This window comes from Melanotaenia boesemani, chromosome 14 (assembly GCF_017639745.1).
Source record: "Melanotaenia boesemani isolate fMelBoe1 chromosome 14, fMelBoe1.pri, whole genome shotgun sequence".
Classification (NCBI taxonomy): domain Eukaryota; kingdom Metazoa; phylum Chordata; class Actinopteri; order Atheriniformes; family Melanotaeniidae; genus Melanotaenia; species Melanotaenia boesemani.
In genome coordinates this window covers 17,048,107-17,069,437 of record NC_055695.1, presented here as the reverse complement: position 1 = coordinate 17,069,437, position 21,331 = coordinate 17,048,107, and the positions used below count along the sequence as shown (strand labels likewise).

At 39.2% G+C, this 21,331-nt stretch overlaps 1 protein-coding gene across 5 annotated transcripts in view; it reads left to right on the top strand.

The window, feature by feature from the left end:
* Positions 1-21,331, top strand: part of ttll7 (tubulin tyrosine ligase-like family, member 7) — a 66,820-nt gene that overhangs the window by 31,532 nt on the left and 13,957 nt on the right. For all 5 annotated transcript variants that reach the window (XM_042007070.1, XM_042007068.1, XM_042007072.1 and 2 more), the window contains exons 12-18: positions 291-426; positions 5,181-5,267; positions 7,241-7,469; positions 10,398-10,693; positions 11,928-12,062; positions 15,290-15,370; positions 17,285-17,445. In XM_042007070.1, coding sequence (XP_041863004.1) covers positions 291-426; positions 5,181-5,267; positions 7,241-7,469; positions 10,398-10,693; positions 11,928-12,062; positions 15,290-15,370; positions 17,285-17,445 — 1,125 coding nt within the window. The remainder of the gene's footprint in view (positions 1-290; positions 427-5,180; positions 5,268-7,240; positions 7,470-10,397; positions 10,694-11,927; positions 12,063-15,289; positions 15,371-17,284; positions 17,446-21,331) is intronic.

The window sequence follows — 21,331 nt, the reverse complement described above, 5'->3', positions numbered from 1 at the left end:
CTTTGTACTTCTCCACCCTGCTTTTCCATCTCTTTGCTTCCTTCTTCTTTTTTTTCTGTTTTTTATGTCTTGCTGACCCCACCCTCTATATTCTGCTGCTGCACCTCTTTTCACCTTTCATGCCAAATTTCTCTCTTTCTCTTTTGTGACCCTGGACTTTTTTTTTCCTGCTCCTCCACCTTCATGTATTTTCTCCCCATATTTATAACCCCTCTTCTTTGCCTCCCCTCCTTTTTTCCACTCCTTTTTCACTCTCCTCACCTCTCCCTCACTGTCTCTGTGGCCTACAGACGTATTTACCCCCCAGACGACAAGCTGCTGTTGGAAAAGTATGAAAGCCTGCTCTCGGCCGCCTTTCAGACCTTCCTCGCTGGGCGAGCTGCCTCACTTCAAAAGGAAATGAATAATCCTCTAAAACGAATGAAGGCACGTACGTCAGTGACAGACTGTCACGGGCACACACACATATACACGCATGCACCATAGAAACTTGGAGAGAGACACACCTTAACGTATACACACACAGAAAGCAGACACTTGTGGACAAGAAGTAAAAAAATAAATAACACACACACATTTCTATTAAGATTCTGCCCACAGAGATGAATAAGGATGCACAAATAATGCAGGAAGTGTGTTGCAGTCCTTGGTTTTTGTTAAAGCATTTGACAGCATGTCCTTCTTCTCCTCTCTATGTGCTTTGCCTTCCTACTGTCATTCACACTGTCTTTTCACAAATATTTATTGTACTGTAAATGGAAAAGAAAATCAACTCCCACACAACAATGTCAAATACAATGCCATTTATTCATTGTTTGACACACTTGTCCTGATCCATCCTCAGTATCTAGTTTTCTCTTGCTGTTCTTTTCTTTTATCAGTTTTAACATACATTTCACATTTCATTTTATGACAAAGACTAAGACCTTTGAACATGCACACATGACTCTACATACCCATGTTTCTAGAAATTTCATGCATTTCCCAGTAAGTTTCTACAAGGTTAGGAATCAGTGTATGCATGTATTGTAAATGCCAAGGCTCTTGGCATTTACTGCTCTTCAGTAGGAAGAAGAATGAAGCTTTTGAGTGGTTCTGAAGGTGGATGTATGAGGAAAAAATACAAATAAGAGAAGTTGATTAAGAGATATGAGAAGTGTTTAAAAGATAAGCAAAAGAGGATAAAAATAGTTATATATTAAATAGATGATGATATTAGAGATGGCTGCTTTGCTACATTTGCTTTTGTGTAACACTTTTTCTAGGCTTGGAGAGCTGTAAAAAATATAGCTAATTTTCTGCTTTCATGCTGATATTATGGGATATGTAAACATAGTAAGGAATGAAACAGCAATGAAAAGGAAAGCTGAAGATGAAGCAATGAAAAGAAAGAAATATATTAAATCATTGACACAGGCTACTATTATAACTTTTGTATAGTTTCAAACCCTTTTGCAGTTTGTGTTTCTAAAAGTTATTGTGTGTCCTTTTAAAAATAGTATATTTGCAGACAAACTTTGTGGAGATATCAATCAAAGATCAGGCTAAGCTGAAACAGCCAGATTTTTAATTTAGCCAGCACTGAGTTGTGGATTTTGTTCAAAGCAGGGAGAGAGGAAGGGTAGCTAGCTGTCTCCTATCTTTGAACAAGATCATGAGTGACAACTGGACTGTCCTTACACAGTGTGAGATACTAATCTTTACCATTTATGAGATAGAGGGGAGGTTCCTGAAGTTCAGTATGATAATCATCATGAGTGACAACTGGACTACAATACAGTTCATACAAACATTTCATCTCCCATTTTTCAGCATTATACGAAGTCTGCCTTCATTTACTGGTTTCATTTATTTCTATTGTTTGATACTGGTTCTGTGTGTTAGTAGAGTAATAAGTTGGGAATTGTCAAAGGCTTGAGTATAGCTAGTTCTGCTTTTTTCTTTTGCTTGTGTGCAGCTTAAGACAGGCTTAGTCAGAAGCATTATGTTTTTGAGGTTTTTAGTCTATTTTTTTTTTTTATTTAGTATCTCAAAAACACTTTGAGCTAATTCCCCAAATTGAATACAAGTTTCCATAAATGTAAGGATGAATTTGATGGAATTTGGTGGTCAGTGTGACATCCCAAAGAAGGTATTTTTGGCTACAATATAAATTTAACAAAATTCACACTAATGTCTAGTATGATTGAAAAATATTTGTATTCAAAAGATGAGTGTTTGCTTAGCAAAGAATGTTCTTGTGGCCAAGACTCAAATCATAATTCATGAAGGAGACATGGATGTAAGCGGAGTAACGCAACAGCAAGACAATAATGATAAACATTTGAATATATTTATACTTATTTTATATTCTTTTGTCAGCTTGCAATAAATTCTAAATTATTGTATCTTTTTGAAATAACAGATTTTTTCTATGTTACAGATTTTAGCATAGACTGAATTAAAAGTCAGATTAGTCACAGTCATAACCACACCAAAGCCCCAGTCATCTGTAATTTATCCATCATGTGAATTTTTGAACTCATCCAAGTCCATCATCTTAAGCTTAACCTTAAACTCAACAATTACTTATATTACATAACAAGCTCATATGTTCAGTGTGAGCCAGCTCATACCTGTTTTTCATATCTGGGTAGTTCTTTATGTTGTAAACGTCTAGCTTATAATGTTTCATAGACACTAGCTCAGGGGTGTCCAGCTCCGGTCCTCGAGGGCCACAATCCTGCAGGTTTTCAATGTGTCCCTGCTCCAAAACCACCTGACTCAAATTGAAGAGTCTTTGTGCAAAGCTTAATTGGCTGTTGGAGCCATTTCATTTGAGTCATGTGTGTTGAAGCAGGAAACATTGAAAACCTTCAGGACTCTCGAGGACCGATTTTGGACACCCCTGCACTAGCTGAAGTACTTACATTTGCTGCCTTTGTATGGTTGTCGAAGCCATGAATTGAAAAATGTCATAGACTGTCACACTATCAAAAAATGTAAAGCTTGTGTTGTAAACCTAGTGGTAGCATGTTGACTGCAGAGCACCCTCCTGATTTCAGCTGTTGGAATGGGTTGTCTGTGCTGCAGACAACCCATTCGTGGGTTACACTTGTTTCCACAGAGTTTGCATTACCCTTCTCCTCACTTCCATTACAGTAGGGTTGACAGGTATGCATCAAATTGTTAGTTCTGTTGTTAGCTATCTATGTTTCCCACCAGCTCAACTGTTGTCCTGTTGTTCCTTTTTTCTTTCTTTCTTTCTTTTTTTTTTTTTTGGAATTCTTCAAATAAACAAGAAAAATGTCAGTTATGTGCAAGCACATCAAACAGTAACATCAAACATTGTGCAAATACACAGAGTGCACATGTTATTTTGACACACTTAAGTCATTGCTTTCAAAGTGGCAAGAATGACTAATACATGAAATAAGAATTAATATTAAGAACCTGTATAGCTCTTTATTTTTATTTTTTAATCCAAATTTGAAAAAGAAACACACACAAACACAAAAACAAAAAAAACCCAACACATTTCAATTTGAGTACTCTGCTTTAAGCAAACACTTAAGGCTGATCTTGGCCTGGATTTATAACAAAATTCTGTTTCATTCTTCAACAAGGTATGAGACATTTTTATGGTTATTAAAGACAGTAAATTGAAAGAAAACTCCAGTTAACTCATGGCTATACACATAGGTGAGTTTTAAAACAAAAAACGAGAAAAATCAACAACGCAGTATTACAGAGGTGAATAGTCTGCAGATGTATCATTTCCATTCATAAAAACAGGAAAAATTGCATAAAAAGGGGAGCTCTGAGCATTTAAATTGTCTTCTGCATCTCCTGTCTAACCAATATTACCTGCAGGGAAACAACAAAACAACAACCAAAACCTAAGCTTAAAATAAAATACATGTTTTTCCAACCAGTGGTTGCTATGTAAAGCACTTTGGGTATCGTTCCAGCTACAGTAAAGCGCTATATAAATACGGACCATTTGCCATTTACCATTCTATGTTGAAATATATACTTTTTAAATTTGGATAATATTTTGTGCTAAACAGCAGGATTAAGTGAGCAAATCTTCTCCCTACCATTCACCTTCTAGAGGGAACAAACAGGCCCCTAAACCATGTTTATATGTCTAAGGGAATAAACCTTATTTTACCCTCATAAAGTTTTTTGCTGCCTCAGTGGTATACATAAATTCCTACGCAGTGCAAAGTGTCCTCAGACTACATTACAAAAGAAACAAACATAGCAGCATTATCTCTGAAATTGCTGGTGTTTATGGGGGCAGAAAAAAAATCATGCTGTCAAGACTTAAAGAGTGGTTTCCCAATTCAAAAAGGGATTTTTTTTTCCATACTATAGTTTATTATTTACATGTTAAGGAGACAACAAAGAACCATCATGCTGCAATTTGTACAAGTTGGCATGCACACATAAGGTTCATTTGTAAAAACTGCACAGAAATAATAGAAGTTGAGAAATTAATGGAGTTGACAGGTTTTGAGTTGAGAATTTTTTCCAGTGTGGCCTCATATACATGAAAAATGAAGACAAAATAATAGATAATTGACTCCAAATTAATGTGTCTTACTAACTCACTCAATAATGACCTGTTTCCACTCCATTGTAATAGCCCTAAATGGAGAACTACTGAGTTTAAATGTCTGTATCTGACACATGCGTAACTGATCAATTGATGCAACCAGACACCACAAGCCCTTACAGGTTCACTCATTTTCAAATAGAAATGCAGATACACCAAACCACCAAAAAGCTGTGACATGCAGAAAACAGCAAACATTAAATACACAGGAATCAGAGGTGTGACATGGAACATGGCATGTCACACTATCCCCGCTATCCCTGCTCAGTCCCATGAATATTTTTTTAGCACTGACTATTAAGCTTTCCAGACAAGTTATGCCTGGGTAACCACATTATGCTGCTGTACACGTACATACACATAAACACATCAATACAATGAGCCAGCAGCCAGAAAGCAATCACTTTACAGCTGGAGTTTTCAAATTCACCCTCAGTGACCACTGCCAATGAGTAAACCATGATCAGCCAGTACCTCTTTCTTTCATACTATTAATGTTTAACTTACTGTAAACCAGCATCACCACCTTTGGCATTTTCTTATCTATACTGTGTTTTTTTCTGAATGTATTAATGCTTAGGAGGAAGACATACTAGATCTATTGGAGCAATGTGAATTGGACGATGAGAAGCTGATGGGCAAATCCTCCCGGCAACGAGGGCCGAAGGTGGGTGAAAGACACAGAGGTAGTGGTCCTTATGCCTCATGGGACATATGAAAAAGAAGGGTGTCAAAGAGAAAAATGGGGGGTGGAGGGATGCAGGTAGTCAGAGGCCTGGAGCTATTGCCCATAGAAGGCATATCGGACGTGATTCAGAAAAATAAAGAGGGGGGTGGAGGGGGGGTTAGTGGGCTCTGCAAGAAAGAAAGGAATTTGAAAAAGGCCCAAAGAAAAGACCCAACTCCCCAAGGGGACAGCTGTCAGGCTGTCTCCTCCGCTTTCTCCATGCTATCTTTCTTTCTGTCTATCAGCCTCTTTTTCTCCATCTCTCTGTCACATCCACCTACAAGCCCCCTCAATTTCCTTCGACAGCACATTACTCCCTCCATCACCTTGCTTCAGTTTCCTCCTTTCACCTCTCCATCCTTTTCTTCCCTGCACATCTACATCCATCCCTCACTAGAGGGCTAAATTGGCTGGAACACTTGAGGAGTGTGTTAAGGAACTCGAAGGGGGAAGTTCAGTGCTTCACTTGCAAAGCCTTAGTCAGAATAACTACTTGCTCAGACACAATCACTGCTGTCCAAATTAATTTGGAGCCCATCAGCTTCAATGTTGGAGAGTGTGCAGAGAGAGACATCGATAACAGGGGGAAAGAAAGTCCCGTGACGGATAGATTCACTCCTCAGGGTGTGGAGCTCGCAAGCCATCTGGTGAAGCTGAACCAACAAGTGTGTGAAAGCTCTAAGAGAGGAGGAGGGCAAAGATTGGAAAGAGGATTTTTAGAAAAGGAAATGTTTGTTGGTTGTGAGTAAATTCGTAAATCAGGACGGCTGGTGAAAAGGTGGAGAAAAAGGAAGGCAGGGAGTTTCTTGGTTTCTTCAGTGATCAGTGCTCTATTAATTTCAGTATATCACATGTACTTAAAGATATTGGCCTCTTCCCCAAGCCTTCCCCCGAGCTCACCGTGTAGCTTCATTGCCACTTTCACACACTTCTTCCCCTCACACTCATCCAAAATTTCCCCTTTCCTCTCAACTTAACAGCATCTTGTGTTTTGCCTTTGTCTTGTTTATTCACCGTCTGTTCTTGCATTCTTTTTATCCCCCTCTTGTACGTCCACAGTCCTTTTCTCTCAGTGTTCATTTATGCCTCTCTGTCTATTCAGTTGCTCGTCTCTGTTCTTCTCTGCTTGCCATACTGAGATTCACCTTGTCCTTCTTTTCATGTCTCACCTCATCAATCTGATGTTCCCATCTTCCCTTTTTATTCTTCTTTCATGTATTTAATCTCTCTATTTCTATTCTCCTCTATCGCTCACATACACAACTACCCAGCGGTAACTGTGTAAGCCCTGTGATCACTTCCTGGCAATTAATTTGGGTGGTCTGACAGCACCGCCTGAGCTGACTGTTGAATAACAGATGTATAAATGCTTTATTAATGCTATCAGTCTGTCCCCTTTCAGAATGTGAAAAAGAATGAAGTTTTTTAACTTTAAACTAAACAGAAAGCTTCCATTTGTGATTTTATGCATCATCTTTAAGCTTACATGGCAGAAGTACTTTCACCTTGTTGTTTCTAATAGAAGCACACCAGTGTTTTTGACAAAAAAAAAAGCACTTAGAGCTGCACTTAGTGGTGTCCAAGCTGACAGAATTTCTTAAAGGTATGAAGTTTGGTCCTGTTAGTTGTTATAGTGACAGCTTTTAAAGAGATGTATGTGTGCCTGAGAATTACTGCATCATCGGCCTGCAATCAGACAGACACGCTGGTAGGGACCAGGTCTGCCTATGGCAGAAGTTAATGGGCTTTAGGTGGGGGCAGTGTACATTAGTTATTTTGTGTGACTGTTGACTTCTCTTACTGGTCATTCACAATTTTGTTTCTCATTGTGGGTGCGTGTACATTCCTACATTCTGCCCCCATGTTTCCTGTGTCAGTGCTTAATGTCTGAGTTATGTGTGTCTACTTGCCAGCCCTTGACTGCCATGCCAGAATGCAGCCAGACGCCAAGACGTCAACGACCAGACTACCTAGCTGAGTTCACCAGCGGCAGCAGTGCCGATAATTCCTGCTCCTCATCAGATGAAGAGGAGGATGATGGGAGAAAGGCAGGAGGAGGAAGAAGTGGAGAGAAGAGAGGGGAGAAGAAAGTTTCCTATGATCTTAGTGAAAGCAAGGAGAAGAACTTGGCTGAGCGCTCAGGTAGGATGTGTGAAAGTGTTGTCGGAAGTCTTCATTAGGAAGCCAGAGTGTTGGATGTTTGACAGATCTTGTTTCCTGCATTTGTACTTGTTTTTTTTTTTTTTATTATCTTAAACTTACTTACTCCTTCCTCTGCAAAGATTGGTTAACTCATTACCAAATTTGTTTTTCAGAAGTGTAAAGGTGAGATGCCTACAAATTTTCACATTTATAATATTCAGACTTTCATTTGTGTCTGTGGTTGTACTGCAAATGACAAAGAAAGAAAACAAAGTGCAGACATGAGTTATATAGTGAGCTTTAAAGGAGCACGGTGCAAACCCTTTGTTCTGAAGATGGATGGACGTTGTTTGCAACAAGTGATTATTAGGTTAATTTGCATACTTGATGTAGCTTTAATGGAGATCTGTGATACTCTTATTATTATTATTAGGTTATTAATGTATTTATGTCTAATCAGACACAAAAAACACATTGATAAAGAAGTTATGTATAAATCAGCTTTGTTTAGAAAGCTGCAAGAAGTTGGTGCAAATAACCCAAATAAACACTGTTCATATCATTCTACTAAATACTGAATTAGCTTAACTCTTAGAGCTGTCGTAATGTCAATCTAAAATCAATCTTGCTGAAATAATTTTGAATTTTCCTTAAATGTTTCGACCTTTGTTTTTCAGCCTCAGAAGTATGCATTTACACAAACAACAAAACATTTTAGATGATAAACTTTTGACTGATCATTTTGCTTTGTGTTTATCAGTTTCTAATAAATCAAAGTGTAGATACACACATAAATGTTGCATTTGTTCTGAGTGGGTTGAGGGAAGTATAATCACTTACACTGCATAAACTCCTATTTAGTGTCTTTTACACTTGAAAAGAAAATGACTAATGTTACTTTAATTGTTAGTAATAGACTGAGTAGAATATGAACTGATCTGAGCTGTGAAGTTAAAGTGAAAACATTTTTTTCCAATATTTAGAACAAAGTCAAGCATTAGATTTGCTGTGCAGTCAGTGTGAAAAAAAGAAGAAAGGTCTGATAACCATAGTCTCAGAGTTTAATTAACCTTAACTGTTGCTTGTAAAAAAAACAAAGACTTCTGCACTCAGATAACGATCCCCAAAATCCACTAAGATTGCACTTAAAACCCCGAAGGTTTTGCCATTGCTGTCACACTCTACAACCAAAATATTGTCATGAGTCTATGGACAGGCCTCTGTAGAGCAGTCCATGTAGAACTACAGAAGAATCTTAAAGAACTACAAAGATTTTTCAGAATGGATGGCTGATAACCCACAAACAATATCTGAAATATCCTTTTCTAGTACCCCACAAAATGCCCATATCACTCCTTTTTATTTCAAAACTCTTATAGTTTTGAATAAAAAACATTCTTATTGAAAATGGTGAAGAAATGTAACATTTTTATTGACTTTTGGTAATCATTTAATCTTTTGTTAACTTTTTCATTCACAGTCATAGAAATTTTGACTAGGGATGTCCAATCTTTCATATGGCAGTCTCTATTAAATGGTAAGACTTTGTTTAGTTTCTGTAACGTATTCACTTACAATAAATACTTCTCAGGAGACTATGACAGTCTAAGCCAGCAGTTACTATGCCATCAATGTTCATTAGTTCTATTAAGTATTCATGTGCTTAAATTGTATGATAAATGGTACATTTTCCTTGGATTTTAATTAAGTGACAGCATAATAATTACTGTCTTTGAGGTGTGGAATCTGGATCTTTGACACTAAGTTTGTAAGTAAACAAATTCACAAGGCCCAGTTCTGAGCTCATGCATACAGAAAATACTGAAGCAATATAAAGCAGTTTAGGAAAAGAGTTCCCGAACACTGCAGTTCTGTTGAATAAAAGGTGAAGGTAGCCGCATAGATGAAGTGAAGCAGAAATTTGATTGAAAGAGAGGCAAAAAGAGACCCTTTTGTGGTGTACTTTGAAAGTGCCTTGAGTTTAATGTGGAAATTCACTGTTTTATAGCGAGAGTGATAAGTTTTAAACATTCTCTCAAATTCGCCTAAGTCACATAGATCAACTCACTTTAAGCTGTCAAAAGTGAGAAAGGGAGCACTTTTTGAAGCACTTTATCTACCGACCTTGGAAAAGAAGAAATTTTCTGGTTGCATTGTTGGTTGACAGTTTTATTACTCAGCTGCAAGAACATTTTCATTCTATTTGTCATAAAATTAAGAAATAAAATCACAGAGAAGTCCAACTTCAGGACAAAGTATCCATGTATGCATGTATGTGCACAGAGAAGGCAACCATGCCAAAACCTTTTTTATACCAAGCCACCAAAGGGGCTTCTACAACTAAGCTTCATAATGCTCTCATTTGGCAATGGCCAAACCTTGGAAGGTTCAGTAGCCACATGGTAACACACACACACACACACACACACACACACACACACACACACACACACACACACACACACACACACACACACACACACACACTAATACACTGGCTGGTAGATGAGCTGGAGCAGTTTTAGTGGTAATTGAGTGTCAGTATGGGTTTTCTACTTCATTTTCCATGTGCTTGTGTGTGTTTTTCTAATGTGTGGGTGTGTCTGAGACAGTGAGCTGATTTTGAATCTGTCGCTGAACCAGTCAAGACTACTTTTTAGTTCCTGGTTTTGACTTCACATGATGCGGTCACAAAAACACATATTGGATTGCTGGCTATTGTGCAGTGTGAAGGCCTCTCTTCATCTCCAAACCAAGGTGCCAATGTTTGAAAGCAGAGAAGAGACCCTGAGAGCTTGTCAGTGTCAGGGACTCTGGGAAAGCTTCATGAAAGAAAAGATTTTGAAGTGTGGCAGTGATTCTGTGTAACCCCTCCCTTCTCCCATCACAATCATCTCCACTTTCTTTCTTTCTTCTGTTTCTGCACAGGTCGCATCCATTGGAAACCTCCAATCAAGTCACTGAAAATCAGCACTGCCCCGTCTGCGTCACCAACGCTTTCTGGTCCAATCAGACGCTCCATTTCCTGCCCTCGCTCTATTGCATCCCTTTCGTCACCCATTGAGATGCGAGCATTGTCCACCAGGCCCTCTCCTACAGTTCCCATGGCCACACCTCTTGTCAGGCCGAGCTCAGCTACGCTTCGCTCTCATTCACTGAGTCGCAGCGGCTCCGCCCATCGTGTGCCTCACAGCAACAGCCTGGGAACCATCCACTCTAACATAGTAGGATATCAAACACACAAATACATACTCGCATGGAGTAGGGTTTACTTCTTCATTGTTCAGACTGTGGCAAATGTATTGTATGTATTTAGGCTGTCATACTGCCCCATTTGTCAGTACTCTGCTTATGTAATACTTCAAACTTGATTAAAGAAACAACAAATACCTTCCACTTCTATTTGAAGAGGTGTACATTTTCATGATCCATCATCATAGCTTTTATCTGTGCCCCTTGATTTTCTTTCTCTGGCACATACGATATCCTGTCCCACTGAGATTCTTTTTAACTGTTAAGTCAATACTCTATAGACCTACTGTAGCCCACAACAATAACCCTCTATTATGTGGCCATCTGTTGCTTTTTGTCTGCCTCCTCCATTCCTCTTCCTTCTTTACAAGTATTCTGGGAACTGCTGGACACAGTAGAATGAAATAAAATGAAGCAGAATAATTCCTGGCACTGTAATCTGAACAAAGTGGAAGACCTTTATACCAAGAAAGACCACAGAGTCTGCCAGTTATGTATCCTGACGGATGCATAGAAAATAACATTCAGCCTACATTATCTCTGCTTTCTGTGTAAAGATATGAGGTTTATTTGTCCAACATTTATTCATGTTATCCAACTTGACCTGTAGTGAGTAAACCTGGCTTTGTTATTTAGACCTTGTAAACGGAAAAGGTACAAAAGATAAAAATATGAACAGAGGAGGCATATGTACGCTAGAAAAAACAAAGTTCATACATTATTTGATAAAATATGTCATTAAAAAATAACAACGTATAGATCTGATGCATGAAAATGAAATTTGTACTTAGTCCATACTGAGGATTCAGATGTTCTAGAAACAAGACCCTTTTGCCAGATTCATAGAGCCATGGGATTTGCAATCCATCAAAATAGCTAAACAATGAAAGCAAATGTACAACTGAGACACACAGCAAAGGGAGACTGGAATGTGTTTTATTTGTTGGTCTCAGTTCTGGTAGCAGAACAAAAACTGCTGAATGGAAAAACATGTCTAAAAAAAAATAAAGAAAAGCCCTTTCAGTAAACATGAATTTGTGTATGATAAACAGATGAAGCAGCCTGATCATATTTCTTAAAAAAAATGCTACATTTCATTTCAAGCTGCATGAAAGCCTGGTAAACATGTGAAATTACACCAAAGTATTAAATGACACACAGGTATTGTTGTTCTCTAATTTGACTCTTACCTTTACGTTCCTTTAGGGTGATCCGCTGATTAACCTGAGGAGCAAAGAGCAGGAGGCTGAGCTGGTGCGTCAGACCCTGGCAGTGCTCACCGCCATGCGGATCCGGTTTCCAGGCAAAACTGAAGAAGAAGCCGAAGCTGTGCTGGATGAGGTGAGTACAGGATTTTTACAGACTGGTGTTTAGGCATTTATGTTTTTGTGTTTTTTTTTTTATTTATTTTGATCAAATTTTCGTTTTTGTTTGCAATACAGCCATAAAAAGACAAAAATAAACAGAAAATAACACAGGAGTGAACAATGAGTTCAAGCGTGGAACAGAAATCCAGACACGCTGTGTTCATAGAGCCCCTCGTGGCCAGGTCTGGTCACTCTGTACCGTCGGCAAAAATGACCTCTGCACCTTCCCTCACAATAGTCTGCCTGCTTGGGCTCGGTTCCCATTGTATTTCAAATGACCCCAGTGACAGTCTGTCTGTTGGTTGGCAGCACTACACTATTCCCCACCACTCCTTTGTATTAATCAGTGTCTCCTGTGTTTCTGGATAGAAACCAAAATCCTGCATTTAATGTGTGTCCATGTTTATACACAGTTTTGAAAAATCACCATTTAAAGAAAAACAAACTGGTACTTGCAATACAACAAAGTTTTTGGATATTAGCTGAAGATATAATCTTGCTCACAAATGTCTGTTAAGTCAACCAACAGTATTGACAACAGCTGTTTGTAGTGTTAACTGCGTATCATTGCATTATCACAGCAAAAAACCTTGCATTAGACGTTTCATTTCTGCATCTTCTGTTCATTTTAATCAGTTTTTGGAGTTTTTAAAAACTATTACAGAAAAAGTTTGAGTGCATAATTTCATTTGTTAATATAATATTATATAAAAATTGCTCGCCTTGAATTCTTGCCTGAAGTGATGCTTTTACAGCATAAAAACACTGAAAGCATTTATTCCGCACTGATTCTGACCTCTATTACTGCTGCTGTTGTCCTTAGAAGCAGCTGTCTGTTCAGTGCTGAAAGGACAGTATTCAAACAGTCATTTATCATAAGGATAAATGACAAAAATACCTCCATAATGGACAATATTTGTCCTCTGAAGGATATATATGAAATGTACCCAAAGAATTATACCACTATTGGCTAGATTATTCTTCTATGTCACATTAGGACTGAAATGTAAGGTCTTTTCACTCAGCTCTTTGACCGAAGCTCCAAAGGCAGATGTAGAAATTTTCCGATAAAATTGGTGTGGCAGACAGCACAGGCATAAATAAAGGACTATTTGTGTCATTGGTATAGTTACACACATTTATTAAAGGTTATGTGGCATTTACTATGTACTGGCAAAGTCAGATGTGGGTATTATTAGTCATTTTGTAGTTTTAGACTTATCTTGAATTTGTATTAATTTAGGTGAGGTGTGAAGTGTCTTCACCTTGCAAAAGAGGAACATCAGCTACAAATAAAAATAATTATGTTTCTGGTGATAGAAAAATAATTTAACACTGGCATTTCTAATCAGGATCTTAAAACAAAATCTATACAAAATAAATATGTAGTTGTTATGATTAATTTTAAGATTAATGCAAGCTGCTGGCAAATTACAGTGTCCTCACAAAAACACCAAGAACAACATTAATGTGTGTGAGTAACATCTGGGTGTGTTGAAGTTATGAGAGACAATTACCGCAACACCTGTACTGTTAACAAACATTAATGAGAGCACCATGGAAACACAGATGAGTAACTGCACCTGTACTGTTGACTCCTTGCCTCAGGAGAAGAGTGCTCACTTGGCATGAAAAACAATTTTTGGCATTTTTTGCTGTCTGTGATTTAAAGTTGAGGTCTAATTGGGCTAATGATGTGTTCATATCCAGACAATTTATTCCCTTATCTTTCAATCAAAATTTTCCTTCTTTGGTTTCAGTTGGATCCAGTAAAATATGAAATTTATCAAGTGGATTTTTGTTCTGCCTTAATTGACAGTAATTTGTGTACGTAATAAACACAATGTGACAAATGAGCGGATAGTTTTACCAGCATAATAAGACTTGTTATTGATGTACTGCAGTCAGCGTTTCCTCTTTTTTCCCCCCCATGAAGTTCTTACAAAGAGCACTGTGAAACAAACTGTGTACCTTACTGCTGTAGCTTTGGATTACAGTAGGTGGTTGTGTGCATATCCTCATGGGACAAAAATAAATGTAAAAGTTTAAATGGTAACAGGGTTAAACAAGTAGCTATGGAAAGGGTAGACATACAGAAAAAGTGAAGGTAGTGTCATCTCAAATAACTGAACTCCATCTGTGTGTGTGTGTGTGTGTTTTTGTTTGTGTAAGTATACACTGGAGTTTATAAAGTAGCTTCCCAACGGGAGCCCTGTTTACATTGGATCTAGCACAGTAAGTGTTGTATATATGCTCCAGTGGGGAAGTCTAAGGCTAAGTCAACATGACAACAATAACAGTGCCGGTGTAGGTACACAGTAATGCTGGCACTAGGAACAAGTGCAAGTGAATATTCAACACAGATTTTGAGTATAACAGTATATACCCAAAGGATTTTTAGCACATGCCTCACACATACGGAGGGATTGCTGTTCTCTCATATAACCATTATCACTCTGTTGTGCTGCAGTTAAATTCGCCAATTAATAGGGAAAGCAATGTTGGTTTCGGGTTTGAAAATGATCTTAAGCTTTACAGAACACCCAAGCCAGCCGGGAGAAATTATGAGGCGAGGCTTTAAATGCTCTGCTTTGATTGGAGTGTGGAGAGACAGCACTGATGCACTGATGACAAGGTAACAAGACAGCTTGTGAAGTGCTGCAGTAAACAATCTCTTATCTTCTTCCTTGTACCTTTCTGCACCACCTAGTTCGATGTGACAAATATTGTGCAAGCATTTCAGCCGTATGTGTGGTGCTCCTGTCATGTTTGAACATGGAACTTTTCCATAGCAACGACCGACATGAGGAAGACATGAAACGATTAGATTAAAAGACACACTTGCCCTGCAATGCTTTAGATTCCATATCTGAATGTGATAGATCTGTCAGAACGAGGGGGAACTTGGAAATGAGCTACAGAAATAATTTTTCTAACCTTTCTGAGACTTTAAAGGTTTTAAAATTCTTTATCTGAGATTAACACGATGCTTTAAAGTAGCATAATAAGTACAACTGACCTCCACAAAAGAAGTTAAATCAACAAATTGCCCTGTTGTATCTTTGGGATGCCTCTGCTGTGGTTATCAACAGAAAAAGCAGTATGGTTACTGCGGTTCTGTGATTGCTCTTATTGACTGTAACTCTGTCTGAAGGATTAATGTGTAATAATGCAACATTCCAACATGTTTTTTTTTAACAGATCCTCGACAACTGGAAATACCATAAACCAAAGGTGGCTTCCTACTGGCTGGTGAAGTTGGACTCAACCAAACAGCGGAAGGTGAGGTCTTTAGTGTTATCCACAGTGTGAAATGTCATGGTAGCATCTCAGCAAAATGTCTGACTGAAAGGTTTATATTTAATTTACAATGCATTTTTTTATTTAAAAACAAATAGCAAGATATTGCAGATCATGTCCCAAAATTATAATTTCCTTATGAAAAATTATTCAAGAACTAATGACTGCACACCTGGGCACATTAAAGCGCTTGCGCCAGATCTGTTCCCAAACCACAAGAATATCACTCCATAAATATCCAAGTCACCTGCAAAAGATCCACCTGCTGAATGTGCTTTCAACAAAATATTTGTAAATGTTTTTTAGGTTGTGGGTTGTTGCTATATTATGTTGTTTAACTGGTATTTTTATTGAAATCGCTCTGAATAAAGTTGTAATGTGTCATATTGTCCTAATTATCTCTTCAAAGTGTCTCTAAAGACAAGTTAGGATAACAGGACATAATTACTTTGAGTCTAAAAATTTATGATGCCCCTTTTAGTTTACAATAAGCAGCTGTGACATAAGAAAAATTAATTTTGGATCCAGTCTCAGTAAATATTTTTTGTGTAAATGTTTCATTTTTTTGTTAGCTCTGAAAGTGTTTTTTGGTGTCTTTTGACATCTGTATAAATTGCCTATGTCTGCCTTTGCTGTCAGCCTGTACTGAATGGACGTTGTTAAAACCAGTGAATGTGACAAAATGTCACCACTCCTACCTGTTTCTTTGAAAGCTTTTGAACAACTTTTAAAGAACAAAAATAATCTTGAAATCAAACTTCAGAAAAAAAAACTAAAATAAAAAAGCAAAAAAAAAAAAAAAAAAAAACCCCAAAAAAACAAAAAACACGAAGATCATTACTGTGTCAGACTAAAAGAGGCAGAGACACCAAATAAGATGTAAACAAAACAGAAGAGGGGGACAAGACATGAAATAGCATGCAGTAGGCGTGTCAGTAATGATGTGATCTCTCAGCTGCTGCTTCCTGCACCTCTGTGCTCAGCTGTGTTGTGGGCTGTGGTGTTGTGAGCTGATGTTTATTTGGAGTGAGGCAGCCTAATGAGCAGCAGGCAGAGGTCAGGAACGTAGCGCCAACCGCTCCACTATTTGATTACCATACCAAAACATATCTGTGTGTGTGTGTGTTTACTCATCTTTCAGTTTGTCAGAGTGTGTATGCATGTCTTGGTCGCTTCGTATTGCTGTGGGGAGATCTTAGTCTTCACATCGCAGGCACACACGCACGCACAGACGGATGGGCACTTCAGTAATGAGGAGCGAAGAATCAGAGTCAAAAGAACCTTGGTGCTGCTCTGCGCAGGGTGAAAAGAGGAAGAAAAGGGAGGAAGAGATGGTAGAGAGGTGGGGAGGGATGTGAAAAAGAAAAGGGGAAGATGGAAGGCTGGCTCAGGTGTCCGTAGACCGCATATGGGAACTTCTGACACCTTATCTCCAAGACTGACGTTGGTGCAGCAATTAGTCCTGTTCCAGGCTCTCCACTGTCTGCACCAACACTTTTCGTCCTGCTTGTACTACCTCGCACACACACATGCATGTGCGCGCACACACAAATGACACAGTCTTCATGTCTATGTATGCATACTTGTATAAATGAACAGAAAACAAAACATACTTGAATAGTGATTATACACAATCATTTTAAATTCAAGCCTGTTCTTTGTCAGGGAATGAAAGCAACAGGCTGTGTGATTACTTATTTTAAGGTTAGATAAACAAAAGAAGAAAAAAAAGAGGAAGAGAATTGTAACAAAAGCCGAGTTGTGCATATGAATAAAAAATTATGGCACCTTCTAGTTTCCTCATTTTTATTTTAGTTTTAAAAAATTTAAACCATGCATGGTTTAAATCTAATGTACCTTTTCTCCTCCTCTCTTACTCATTTTTTTGTTTGTCAGGTGTTGGATATTGTTCGTACGAATGTGCGCTCGGTGCTGCAGAGGATCTGGAGAGAGCCGGATGTAGAGAATCTCCATCTCTATCGACTTTTTAACCGTGTTTTCAACCGACTGCTCTGGAGCCATGGCCAGGGCTTGTGGAACTGCTTTTCCAACACTGGGTAGGCCCATTTAAGAAAGGCTTTTGCTGGTCTTCTTAAATTATGAAGTGAATTTTAGGGAACCTTTGATGTGATGTTCAACAGAAAATGTGCAAAAATGTTTGCATTAAATTGTTTGGAGCAATCTTGGCTGCATATTTTTGTCAGAAGGTAGCATAGTGGGGCAGATAAGAAACCTAATTGTGGATTTTTTGACTAAAGCATGAAACTTGAAGCATTTCATTTACATACCCCAACATTCTTCTAGTAAAGTCTTTCACTTGCTTAGTCATGGCCTTATGTCCACATGTGTCAGTTTGTAGCATGATGTTACTGTAGTAGAGGAGCAGCAGGCAGTAGGCTGGAAAAATTGCACATCACAGAAGAGTGCCATTTTGATGTAAGGAGAAATGAATATTTGCATGTCCCTATTGATCAAAGACTATTTTTCTAGCTACTAAGACTACTATTGCTAGCTGTTGATGATGAATGAAATGTTGCTGATGATGAATTAAATTAAATAGCTAGCTATCTATTTAATTTAATTCATCATAATTGCACAATGGCTGCTAGCTAGCAGAACTTAGTTGGCAAAACATCCAACTGTTTGACCATTAATTCCTCAAAAGAGGGTGTTAGTGATATTTCTCTCACTATGTACAAAATTAAATTAACATGTGTAAAATAATATTAATATACACATCTACAATATGGTACGTTCATGTGCACTACAGGATTCTACATGTGTTAGCTAACTACTGGCAAAGCAGCCTACTGCATTCTTCAGCACACTGATGTCAAAGCATTGTATTCTGACCATCCAACCTACCCTTCTACATCTAAGGATTCTAAGCTGCATTGCCCCACTAACTGGGAACTCTGTGCTCTCTGCCAAGTACAAAAAAGTGAATCTTTGCAATGCCCTGCCCGCTCAAGCAAGGCCCCCCATAGGCATTGGTTATGTGTCACTGGCCAGGGAGCTCATTGAATTTCAAGAAATTGGACCATTACCTGCTGACCTGGATCTGAATAGGCTGGATAAGGGGAATGGCACAGAAGCACATTGATGACCAACAGGGAACAATCGCACAAGTCCTGTTGAGTAATATATGGTCAAAACAAACTGCAATGATAGCAGAAGTCATTAGAAGAGGTGGAACAGTCTGATATCCTTTGTGTTCACACATGGTCTTCTCACAGCCATGCCATCTCTTAAGACCCTGTGTGCTTCTTCTGCAAGAAGCCAACTGGCTCTGAAGTGCTACACGATGCACCTACAAAACAGTTAGATTCCAGTATGTTAGAAAAGCAGCTTTGGCAACTTAAGACACTGAGTTGCTTGCAGAACTTGCACCTGGGGACATGATAGCCCTCGAGGCAAAATATCAGCAAATCTGCCTTCAAATGCTCTATAACAAAGCAAGACAGGCTGGATCAATGGATGGCCATGAGGAGGACTCAGCTGCATGGTATTGCTTTTGCAGAGTTAGTAGCCTTTATGGAGGAAAGAAGAGGTAATGAGAGTGCACCAGTATTCAGACTGGCAGACCTGGGTAACCTGTACCAAGTCCAACTAGAACAGCTAGGTCTCACAGCAGAGAATCAATTCCACACAACCAAACTGAAGAACAGGCTTCTGTCTGAGTTACGTGATTTAATGGCATATACACAAAGAAGGAACATACTTCTGTCATTTCAGAAAAATATCGGAGATGCTCTTAAGAATGCCTGTAATCTCGACAGTGATGCCATGCATTTAGTGAAAGCAGCACAAGTGGTATGGAGAAAGATGTTTTTCACCAAGTTCACTTTTGATGGCTCATTCCATCGTAACAGTTCAGAAGGAATCTGTACCTACATCTCTTTTGGCCTTGATGAACATGGTCCTGGATGGGGCGAACATCAAACATCAGAATCAGCTTCTGGAAAGAGCAACTACATCCGCTGCTCTTACAATCTCACAGCTATTGTTTTTCAAAAGTGTCAAACATACACAGGCAGAAAGATCATCAGGTACCGTGTGTCACAGCCGTGACCAGGAAACTCCACCTCGAATGTACGTGGCACTGAAAGTGTACGCTGTAACGCGCTAGAGTCAGTCTGGGTATGTGTGTGTCTAATGACTCCCTGCTGCAGGTGTCAACTGACATTGCCAATGGAGTCTGCCAACAATTCAAGCTGGACAGTGTTATGTGCCCTGCAAAAATGCACAGTGGTTCATCCACTACAGCTGTGGTGGACAATACTGACCACAATCCAATCTCTGGAAAAGCTAACAACTCCTTCCATGGTACAGGGATCTCCTTGATACATCACCCTACACATGAATTTATAGGTTCTGACTGTGGTGTGATTGTCATGAATCACTCTACTCCGTCCACTAGTTAAATCATGCCTCTGCCACAAAGATACACCAGTGTGCCACCAGTTTCTTGAATGACAAAGCAGTTCATACCCCTCCAGTAAAAAGTCCCGTGAGACCCCTTAATTTCCTGATGGCAGCAAAAACAAGAGAATGAAGACATGTGGTTGAGAACAGTGAAGGCAGCCCTGGACAATTCAGAAACAAACCAGAAGCTCTGGGTGTCATGGTCTGCCTACCATGTAGATATCCAGTAGACAGTCCCCCCCCCCCCGCAGCCATCAATGCACTGATGCCTTTATTTGTGGACAATGCACACACTGCTGCAATGATAAGAGATTCAGTGGACCTTGTCAGAGCAGCAGTTCATCACCTGAACCCTGACCAGGAGCCTGTGCTTGCTGCAGATCAGCCTCTCTGTGTCTTAGCCAAGGAAATCCTGTGGACCTGACCAGACAGCAATGGAGAGGACCAATTCATGATCATGTTTGGTGGGCTTCACATCAAAATGGCTGTCTTGAAGTTAGGACCCATTATTTCAGTGTTTACTGTTAAGATAAACTGTCATTGTCAGATGTCTTATTAGTATCAAACATGAAAGGAAAAAGTTTGTAAGATTGTAATATGAACTCATCTCCTAGCTCCTAGGGGCCTGGCTTGAAGATAGTGGATGGACAAATGCTCTGCCAAAGGCTGATATTGGAACCCCTGACACTGCAGAATATTTCATGCATGCTAGGCACATTACTAAGACCCGCCATGCCCACCAAGTTACTGCTGCTAGCCTGAACAATCTACTTCACCAGGCCTACAATCAGCAGGACGTACTAGAAACAGTCCCCACATCATTTGACAAATGGTGCCTACAGCAAGTTGGTGAAAGTGTGCATTTCGACTACTGGTTAAAAACCCTATAACTTGAGATCCCCTTACTCGTATACGTCAGATCACTGCGGGAGGGCAACTTTCAGCTGTATGTGGAAAGCCTCACACAGCTACTAACATGGATGTTTGCTCAGGACCACACTCACTTCTCCAGGTGGCTCTCAATACATGTCCGTGAGATGATGGTCCTCTCTGATAAACATAGAAAATTTGTTGCAGATAAAACGGGTCACAAGTTTTCTGCTATTGCAGTTGACCACTGTCACAAACAGAACAACGCACTCATCAAAGATCTGGTGGAGCAGTTGGTCTGATAGAGAATCCTGGGGCACTGCATCGCTGAATTGTGGCATGTCCAGAAATTGCCAGAAGACAACAAATTTTGAGAAATGTTCCCCAGAAAGTGAAAACTTCACCATGGCCAGCAGACAGTTGAGCAAGAACCTTTAATGAGCATGTTAGTTCTATCACAGCAGTGATCAAAGAAATAGTGAACCCATTTCTTGAAGGGAGTCAGGATCTCTTGGTGCTTGACTTCAAAGACATCAGGAGTTCATCAGTTGCAGATACAGTAAGGAAAGTGGGGTCCCTTGGTGCACAACAGTAGAAGACCTTTGTGGAAGAATGATTGGAGCAGTGGACAAAGCCAGCCACAGAACT